Raw genomic sequence first — 10731 nt, 5'->3', positions numbered from 1 at the left:
AGAGAGAGAGAGAGAGAGAGAGAGAGAGAGAGAGAGAGAGAGAGAGAAGCAAATCTGGCAGTGAGCACAAGAAGAGACTTTCAGACTTTCTCCTTGTGCTCCCTTACATCACGTTCCAGACTCTTGACGTAACGCCGGCCCTTGTTGTGGTTTTGCTTAAACGCTTCCTTGACTGCCAGCTTTCAGGAGACTCCTCGGCAGACAGATACAGACAGAAAGACACAGTCAGACATAACCCAGGGCTACCGCCTCTGCCTGTGATTAATCGTCTACAAGAACTCGCTGGCAGGCTGGCAGGCTGTGGGCTTATTTGTTTACGCCATGTGGGTGTGATCCTTTATATCTCCCAACATCCGTATGACACCATGCCTCACAGTGAATCAGTGAATGATGGGGCTTTGAGCTCGCGATTATGAGGTGACATATCCCTTTTCTCTGTGCTGGTTGTTAACCCCAACCACACCCCCCCCCCCCCAACACCACCTAAACTCCTGAGCACTATAATAACCTTTATCTAAACAGCCTCTTATTGCCTTAGCGCTCTTACTTCTACTGCATGTAGCGATGTTTCCAAAATGTCAGCTCTTTCTTTGCAGAATTGACACTACTCCCTTCACAAAGCCTCCGCAATTATTTTCTCAGGCGTCACTGATAGGCCCCTAAATAGCCCGAGTTAACGCGTCTGGCTTAATAAATGCACTAATTGTACTCGGGTTTATATACTCCCCGACTCTCGCTGTAATAGAATTCGTAGTAAAGCAGACTTCAAAGGCGGTGAGTTAGTCAGTGAGCCCTGAGCTCGTGGCGGCGGCGGCTCTGCCAGCAGGGTGTTGTTTTGGTTTTGGGGGAAGCTGCTGGCAGAGAGCCAGGTGTTGTGCTGTTTTTCAGCGCAGCCAGGTAGGCACTGAACAGCCTGAGCCGTGGCTGGCCTGGAAGAAAAGGGGGGGGGGTAAGTCAGTCCATCATCCTACAGAGGACAGTCTGTCAAACGTCTGGCCTCTTTGTCTGCTGAAACCCCAATCGCTGCCACTCAGCCCCCCCCCTCCCCGTTCTTGTCCTCATCCAACCCTGAACAGCAACAACAGCCCATCCTCCAAAAAAAAAAAAACCCTTCAGTGCCGCTATTTCACTCTGCTGTCCTCCCCCTCACACCAGTGCCGAGGTTGTCAGGCAGAGTCGGTGGCGAGCGCTGCAGCAGCAGGAGCTGTGAGATCAGATGCAGACGGACGGCCCCACGCTGCGCTAGTTCTGATTCCTCTCGCGCTGGAGGCCGATACGCCTCCTATCAAGCGGCAATAATGCCAGATTATATCACTCATCTAGAGCAGGCTCTTCTCCTCCCTCTCGCTCAACAAGAGCATCTATCGCTTTCTGTCACCGCTGCTCCTCATCATCCACCGGGACCCCCTTTGAGAGTCCACGGCGAGCTCCGTAATGGCTAATCTTCACATCCAAAAAGATGAGCCACTCAAGGCCTCTCTTGAAGCTCATGATATCGTTGGAAAGCCCTCAGAGATTTTCTCCGCGGGCGAGTACCAAGGCCTGACGCGTCGGGCCAGCGGTCGCACCCAAGAGCCCCTTTGTTACGTACCGCCAAAAAAAAACCGCTGCCCTTTCAAAAAACGCTCACCTCTGCTGCCCCCTAAAGACAATAGTTCTACCTTCTCTGCAAGAACACACAAAACAAGACGCTTCAGCTCCAGATGAGAATAATAAATGCTTTCAAGTGGGCTCAATCTCGCCGACTGAACGAGCTGCAGCTCTGCCCCATTTCAGAGCTATTAACCTCCTGAGCCACGAAGAAAGGGAGCCCAATTTTAAAAACCGCTTATTGTGTCCCGCCAGCCCGAGCAGCCTTCAGACACTGGGAAGAAAAGACTCGACTGTTTTAGGCCTCAGCGAGCAGGCGAGAGAGACTGAAAGAGATTAGACACCACACCAACGGCGCGTATTGAGTCTACACACATAGCTGCCAGGACCAAGGTTGTTTTCTTTGTGAACACGGCCAAGCCAGCCAGTGGACTTCTGGTGCCGAGGCTCCGTTACATTCTGAAAACAGAGAGAGAGAGAGAGAGAGAGAGAGAGAGAGAGAGAGAGAAGGGAGGAGGATTGGAGGGAAAGATTTTGGTTTGCTTGTGTGGGTCACGGGGGTGAAGGCTGGGTGTTGCCAAGAGAGATTAGCAGGAAACACTGGCGTCATTGTTGATACGGGTGTGATCTTCTTCCCACAATGCAGCAGAGCCCTGAGAGGCCGTACATTGGAAGGAGTCAAGGTCCTCACAGGGTTGTGCAGAAACACAAGACATTAAATCGAGGCGGTTTGGAGGGAGAGCGCGGGGCTGCGAAACTATTTGGTTTTCACTGTTTTTCCAATTTGTACCCGATGTGAAACGTTCATTATTTCCCATTGTTTCTAATGGCAGTCTCCCTTCTCTGTGTTTGCACAGCACTTACAGAACCCGGCCAACTTCCACTCGGCGGCCACAGAGCTGCTCGACTGGTGTGGAGATCCCCGGGCCTTCCAGCGACCTTTCGAGCAAAGCCTCATGGGATGTCTGACGGTACGCAAACAGTAATTATGGTTTTCGTTGGGTTTTTCAGGTACTTTTCAGGAGACGTGAGCAAAACAATAATTTGATTTTTGGATACTTAGGAGAAGGGATTTGTCCACCGCTGACGCTTTTAGCCTACTTTTAAGTTAACATAGATGGTGCAGCAGCTGAAACAAGCTTCGTGTCCGAGTCATATTGACATTTGGTATTTGGTTAAACAATTCTTTCCCTTCAAATTTGAGTAAAAACAGTTCGGAGCAGGCCACCATGTTTGTGTCCTGCAGTTATCCAAGGCAGCTGCTCAGGCCGTCAGGGGCCAGTGACAGAGGTTAAAGTCCTTGTCACCCACTGCTTCTCTCCACTTCGTGCTCTACACACACACATACACACACACACACACACACACACACAAACGAGTAAAAAAGAGGCTTGAACATGACTGTGGGTAGCCGGTCACCCATGGCTATCGCCATTCAGTTCAGCAGCTAGCATTTATCGATCTGGGCACAGGGCTAGAGAGCTGGCCAGCCCCAGCTGTGTCAGAAAAACACATACACACACACACACACTTACACACACACAGTCACATGTGTGAAAGAGGCTGTAGAGCAGAGAATTGAAAGTTTCACGCATCTATCGCTGAGATCAACCTTTGAAACGCCGAAGGAACATTGTCCCCCCGGCTGAAGTGGTAGCGTGAGCAAACAGATAAATGCCCGTTAATGTGTAAATGACAATAAAAGCCTCTTAAAGGCTGATAAAGAGCTATACGATAGAGCCCACCACTGAGATCCCTCTCAGCATGGGGGCCGTTTCCATCAGCCAAATTGTTTCATCACACTCAGAGAGCAAACGGCTCCTTATCTGGAGAATTACAGCGTGCAACAAGTCCTCGCATTCTTTCAAGGATTTTTATCTTCGTGCCGTCACCTCACTGGTTGTGTGTCAAGAGAGCTGGACTGGATTTTAAAGAGGACCGTGGATCAATCGCAGCCCGTTGGATCGGTTGTAGCTGAATGTAGTATCGGCTCCAGAGCCAATAAAAGATGACATAACCGAGCTGTGAGTGCTGCACTGTTAGCCCTGTCTGCTTGACAATTTGTGTTTGTTTTTTTCCGTCTTTCTTTGCGTACACTGTTATCGCAAAGTGAGGGTAATGTCAGTGCAGGCAGACATCAACTTTATTTCTGCTTCTTAGTTCACCAGGAGTATGTTGTTCACATACAACAAGCAGAAATAAACTACACAACTGCTGCGTATTTCCCCCCTCCAGCAAATAGAGAATATCAGTGGCCCAGTAACCCTCGAGCACCTCTCAGAGCGCTCTTCTCATATTGACAGCAATATGAGCCTGGATGCACGTCCTCGGATGGAGATTATGCTGGAAAAAGGCTTATGAGGTGAAACGCTTGTTAAATCCGTGTTGAATCTATGCTAGCCTCTGTAAGCTGGCTGCCTGCCTCGTACAAACTGCAGGGCAGACGCACTCGCGCAGGATATTAAACGATTGACAGCAACACGATTCCTCGTCATTGTTTGCATAATATGGTTGGCTTGAATAGATTATGTTGTGAGCTAAAACAAAAAAAAAGTCTCCTTAACAGCTTAACATAAATTCACTATGATGAAGTGAAACTGTAGAGTTTTATATTGCCATCTCTTAACTAGGATAATCAAATAAACCCTGTTTATTGACATCATTTCCACGGTTCTTCATTCAGTGCTCAGCAGCCGTATTACTTGTGACAAAGGCACTTTATGACCACTGCTAGCTGTTATGTGTGCTCTCCAAGAGGCACCCCAGCTGACCTTGTTAACGGTAATGTGTGTGTTCAGGTCAGAGGGAGCAGAGGAGTTGCCATCTGTAAGCAGATAAAAGCGAAGGGGTTTCCTTTCTAATAATGATTTACCCCTGTCTCCCGAGTCCTGTTTAACGTCACTCAGCATCCCCTTTAAGGCTGTATTAAAGTCTGGGAGGCTCCTGCTTCATGTCCCCGTAAATGTTCAACCTCTTTTTGAAGTCACAAAAGGAGCATTAAAAACCTTACAGCTGAGGACTGGTTCCTCTCCAAATTGGAGGGAAAAGGAGGATTTTAACCTCTGTACCCTCAGGGGATGCTGCTGAGAAGTACTTTACTCACTTTCCCTCTACACTGTCCTCTGACACACACACACACACACACACACACACACACAGACAGAGTTAAAGTGGTCAGTTTAGCTGGCTATCCAAATACCTATTATTTCCACATGTTCCTGGTCTGTCTGGGTAATTCAACTGGCAACCTTTAGTCAGGGACAAACTGTTCACTTTGGGGCTGGAGCGGGCTTGTTTGATGATAACCTTTCAGAGACTCGGCTCTGTGGTTTGGCTGTCTCACCTCTCTTGGAGGTTGATGCAGTCGTCAGTCTCGTCCCGACTGTGGAGCGCTGGAGCGATCCAGACTGCAGACTCCACGTTAATCTCACCGTGTCTTGTTTTGAATGCGCGTTTGTCTGGAGAAAAATGAAGTTCAGTGATAGCACGGGCTCAAAAATACTCACACGAGTCAGAAAAGTGGAAGGATTAAGATGCCTTAGCTGTGGCTTACTGTTGATTTAGCATCAATATTGTATGGTAGCATGAGAAAGTGATGGACAGACAGATAGATTGCAATGATGTAATGAAATGATGTATTTAAAATGATGTATTGATTACAAAACAATTGCTACAATGCTCATCTTAGAGAGCCTAAAGGATGCATTGCTCTTCCTCCAGGTGGTGAGTCGCGTCGCTGCTCAGCAGGGGTATGACTTGGATCTGGGCTACCGGTTGCTGGCTGTGTGTGCTGCCAACAGGGACAAATTCACTCCCAAGTCCGCAGGTAAGGCCCAGCACTTTACTAAAAACGCCAGCGGAAACGCATGCTCATACATCATCCCATTTACTGCTGTTGACTCGCGAGACAGCGGCAACACAGTGCTCATTGTTCTCCATGCTGGATTTGTTGACTTTTTTTCATGAAATAAAACAATTGAAACAAATGGCTGTTATGGCTTAAGTCGTGATCCAGTCAGAGGTGTTTCCCCCTTCATTACTCTGCTCCGTCCACCAGTGCACAACGTAGCTGCTTATTTTGTTTTGAGGACTGTATAGAGTCATGCTAACAGACAAGTTTAATTTGCATACTCATTTGTTCTTGTCGATGCTTTAAAAACAAATACGGTTGCCTTGAATCTGTGGTTTGTGGATCTGCGACTGCGACCGCAGACATCACACAAAAAAGCCCGTAGAGCATTATAATGTCAGATATTTTTAGTCCCCATTAAACATTAATGTGCTATTGAGATGAGCCGTCCGGGTGGTAGCCTCACGAAAACGGTCTACTCAACAGTCTTTCCACACGAGCCCGTGCACACTCACATGTATGCATATGTGCGTGCACACACTCACACACACACACACACAAAGCGAGAGAGAGAGAGAGAGAGAGAAAGAGCGAGCAGTAATGCTATCCTCAGACATTTATCTATCAAATCCATCCCCCCCCCCCCCTCCCCACCTCCCACAGTCCTGCAGGAGCGGCCTGTTCTTGTACATTTGTCAAAGTGAAATGTGCAGAGGCGAGAGAGAGGAAAGGGAGAAAGAGAGAGAGAAAGAGATGGATGGCTGGGGAGGTGTCGCTGATGTGTGCTGGACCACTCACTCTGCCTGACGAAGCCGTAGCCAGCCAGTCAGAGCGCAGATAAACTCTTGTTTCTGCAGTTACATAAGTGGCAGTACCGAGAGTCAAATATTTTCATTAAACTGTCTGATTTCTGTGTTGTTTTTTTTCTTTCTGACAAGGCGAATATGTCACTGTTTTCGTAACGGCAACTGCAGTGTCAGCAACCGCGACGCTCTGAAATCTCATCCCACAACTCCTGAGATGCAATGTGTTGCTGCCGGATGTGCAGAAGGCAGACATGTACCGCTTTCTGCTGTTTTTAAACTGACACAATCCTGTGATATGAACATTTGCTGGAGCTTGAATATCCTCTTTCAGTTTGTGGAGGGGAGCATCTTGTTGGGAGGAACTTAAGTGGTCAGACAGACGTCAGTGTATGATATTGATTGCTGTATTTCTCTCTCTCTGTCTGTGTTCCTGTGTTGGGATAATGTGATTGTTGTCCAGGCATGGCCCGGACTGGCTGGCCGTCTGAGCCCGACTGACAGCCAGAATCATCCTCCGGCCTGCTTGATGGTTCTGGGATCTAATAGAAGACAGCACTGGGTTTCAGGAAAAGCTGTTTATGCACAGCGGACAAATGGGAACTGTAGTGTAATTATGCGGGTATGTGTGTGTGTGGGGGGGGGGGGTATGATGCGGCCAGTCATCAAACGAGGTAGGCGGGCTGTCGGGGAGGAAGGCAGATGTGACTCAGGGCAGGTCTTAGTCACTGAGCATCCTTCTTACCTCCCTCACAAGGACGTCTGTCTGAGAAAGCAGATGGGGGGGCAGAGAAGACGTGATGCACACTTGAACTCCAAGACACATGCATGCGCTCATAATGCATCAAATAGGATGCAGAGAAGCATTAGGTTCTTACTGCCCCATCTGTCTGTATGGTCCTATTTTTACTGTCTGTGTCTGTGTCTGTGTGTGTGTGTGTGTGTGTGTGTGTGTGTGTGTGTGTGTGTGTGTGTGTGTGTGTGTGTGTCTGCACATGCATGAATGTGTGCTAAATTGTGCAGGCCCAGCACAATCTTCTGACAGCCTGCATGGCGACAGAGGGCCGCCAATCTGACACCTGAGAGCCCAGACGAGGGCCAAGCAGTCTGGGCTGCTCTCTGCAGGGCTCCTCTGGGGAGGAGGTAGACTCTTAAGACTGCAGATCAATCACACTGACCCTTTCTTTTCGGAGCATCAGTTAAAGAGGAAACTGATGAAGCAATTATTGCTACCCCTACTTTTTTTTTTTTTTTTTTTTAAACACTTTGACAACTTGAGATGTTGCAAAGTTAACTCGACGTGTGTAATACTCACGGCAAGTATAAAACGCTCGATTTACTCGAAATTAATCAGGAAACAAATGAATGTATGACCTCCAGTAAGTAAGTAGAGAGTGAACAGATCTACAGTATTTACAGTGTTTACAATTTGCTTTTTGCACGTGTTCGCCTGTCACGGTCGTCACTCCAAGTAAGAGAACGCATGCACAAACTACAAACGCCTAAAGTTGCACTTCTCCCACCATAAAAACTGCTGCCCCGTGAGACCTGTTGAGAGATTTTTCAGCAACAGCAGACTGCTGTCTGGAGATTGTGACCCTGCAGTGAGGCCTTAGGGATTAGCATGCTGCTCTAATCTGGAATCAGCCAGCGAAGAGACTTATCTGCTGTTTGGCGAGCTAGCATTAGCACTGTTAACTCTCAGTGCCAGCGAGGAATACAGGGGCTTTGACGCTGTTAGCATACTAGCAGCTAGCATTTATTTAGTTCACTCTCTTGAAAAGAGCAACTTTGAGGTTTTTTATCTTTTTGTGGCATCACACTTGATGAACGCCACTTCTTTGTCAAATGCAGTTTAAAAAAAAAAAAATCCATAATCTATTTTTAAAATCTAGAGTTGTGTATGTTTTCACCCTAATAATCTGTAGTCGGCTACAAAACGTCCAACCGAGAGGCTCATTAGATAATAGGTGTGCTGCCGCCCTACAAACACAGCAAACACTAATAGACTCTGAGCTGTTGGGCTGCTGTGAATTTCAGCAGGCACCAAATCAGATTAGGCAAATAATCTGTCGAGGGTTTTAGCGTTTCCTTCCTCTGCGAATCTATCACTGTTGTCTTCAAGCTCTTAGCAGTTTGTTATCTCTTTCTTTAGGAAACATGAGCACCAATAATAAACCTACAGAATTGTCATTATGACAAGATATGCCAACTTTCTTGCCTCTTCTTCTTGACGACGCCCCCCCCCCTGTTAAATTTAAAATAGATGAAAGTGAGTCTTAAGTGTGACTCAGTCTGTGTGTTATGTTTTCAACATGACTTGGCACGCTCCGGATTAAAGGTAGCTGCTCCCTGGAATGATCGCTATGTTCTTTGAAACCTATTTTAATGTTTAAGTCAGGTTTCTGCTTGTTGTTCATCTGTCTTGCTCAAAGATATGATGATTCGATCACACTGCATGTTATCCGGAGGTTAAGCTTCAGGAGTGACTGCTTATCGTTTCAGTCAAACAGCGGGTGATTCTTTTAGGATCCCTTTATCTACACTTTTTAGTTTCCCTTCATCGGCTGATTAAGAAGAGTGTTTGGAGAGGAACAATACGATGAAAAGAGCTTCGCTTTGTTCTGGGTGGTTTGTAAAATTCCCCCACCCACTCACATCTGACATTAAAAAACCAATTGTCGCAGCAGAACTGCGTGATTTGTCAGCGCTCAGCAGAGTGCGCTCTCAGGAAAACAGCCACTACGCCGTGTCAACAGTGACAGAAAACTTCCAGGGTGTGGCTGTAACTCACTCCATACCATGTGAACCACACACACACACACACACACACAGCTCACAAAAACACCAACTCATAACTCTCATAATCCAGCTTTGTGTAGACTCATTTCACAGTGTGTGACACACACACACACACACACATCCTCTGTCTCCTCATTGGGCCTACAACATGTCTTCCACTTATCTGTCTCTCAATTTACTTTCACTTGATTGATTTTCTCGCCCGGTCTTTCTTTCCAACTTTGAGCTGCGTGTGTAGAACTAGAGGAAGGTGTAGGCATCCTTTGTTACTGACCCAATCAACCTTACAGACTTTCATATTTGATTACTGCTGAGTAAGAGCAGCGGGCTGAATTATTAACAGGAAACAGGGTTTATTTTTAGCAGGCGGGCCTCTCCTCAGACACTCTCCAGTGGTTCGCCTTAGATGATGAAACCCCTTTGCAACTACCCTCAGAACTTCACTATTAAGTTTATAGAAGTAAAGCTTGTGGGGAAATACTTATTAGGGTAGCTGCATCTGCTGCCTCTGGCTGATTGGATCCTCTATCACTTGCTACTTTAATTGGTTTGGTTTACACAGTTGCAAGTAAATTCATTTTGGTAATATCCCAGCTGAGCTGGTAGCGCAGTTGCACTCCAAACACAGAAGACTTTTGTTCTTCTCAAAACCGGATGAGCAAATGATTTAAATCTCCCTTTTGTTCATGGTTGACTGATCTGGCACACCTCAGGACCCCCCCCCCCCCCTCACACATCATCCCCCAAGGGGCTTTAGATACACCCTTTCAATTCATACTTCTGTCCAACAATGCCTTCCATTGTCGGTGTTTCAATTTTGCGTGGGACATTTGTGAAACCGCTGATGACTGAGTGTCTCTTGTCACACAAAAGACAACTTCCCTGTGATGTCACAAGGCCGGCGGGCTTTCCCCGCTCTTTGGGCTGCACTGCACATCTCAACGTTTAGGTAAGGAGAGAGGGAACAACGAAAGCTTGGCTCTTTCCCGTTCATTCATCCAGATTGTTTTTTTTCACCTTGTCGGCTCATGTCGGGGGGGGAAGACAAGATGAACTCAGATTCACCCTCATCTTGGCTCTTCTTTAATTCAGTCACACTCAGATATTCTGCGAGTCTCTGATGTGTCTTGTTAGTTGGATTTACAAAGTGGCCTCTGATGAAGACAAGGGGACGGTGTCGGGTTAGATTGTTCTGCAGGCAGGAGTCTAATAATTTACTATATGTCCGCCTCGATAGCTTGATCTTTACATCTAATACTTTCTTCTTCTCCCACTTCCTCTCTCATGCATTGGCTTTCAGTCAGCTATAAGCTCCACCCATCTATGCAAGTTTGCAATCTTGCAGATTTTTTTTTCTTCTTTTTTTTGCGTTGTTTCCTCTTTTTTTTTTTTTACCCTTCCTGACACGCTGCCATATTGTGCATGTGTGTTTCTGTGTGCACTGTCTTAAGTGTGTGGTGGCAGCTTAGAGAAACAGGGCAACGGAGCGCTACACAGACTATAGGCACATCAATAACAGCAGCTCATGACAGAGGTGAGAACCACTGGAATATCTTGCCTTCTCTATCTCTACTCCTGTTTGTCTGCGTCGGCTCGCTGTCTTTATCGCTTCCTCTCATCCTCCCTCCTCCTTGCCTGTCTCCTCTGCTCCCTCTGTCTATTTCTCTCCCTCCCTCCCCCCCCCCC

General features: G+C 47.0%; 1 protein-coding gene across 8 annotated transcripts in view; it reads left to right on the top strand.

The window, feature by feature from the left end:
* The window catches only part of zmiz1a (zinc finger, MIZ-type containing 1a), a 93067-nt gene that overhangs the window by 65185 nt on the left and 17151 nt on the right, over window positions 1-10731 (top strand). For 6 of the 8 annotated variants that reach the window (XM_031839296.1, XM_031839289.1, XM_031839317.1 and 3 more), the window contains 2 exons: window positions 2448-2561; window positions 5311-5416. In XM_031839296.1, the coding sequence (XP_031695156.1) occupies window positions 2448-2561; window positions 5311-5416 (220 nt within the window). Of the gene's footprint in view, window positions 1-2447; window positions 2562-5310; window positions 5417-6878; window positions 10580-10731 lie in introns of those variants that run through there. The other 2 variants (XM_031839340.1, XM_031839331.1) reach the window with 1 other exon arrangement.

This window comes from Anarrhichthys ocellatus, unplaced genomic scaffold, assembly GCF_004355925.1.
Source record: "Anarrhichthys ocellatus isolate YVR2014 unplaced genomic scaffold, GSC_Weel_1.0 scaffold3, whole genome shotgun sequence".
NCBI classification, from domain to species: Eukaryota; Metazoa; Chordata; class Actinopteri; order Perciformes; family Anarhichadidae; genus Anarrhichthys; species Anarrhichthys ocellatus.
Note: the sequence above shows the minus strand (reverse complement) of the source record. Positions and strands in the feature narration are given on the sequence as shown.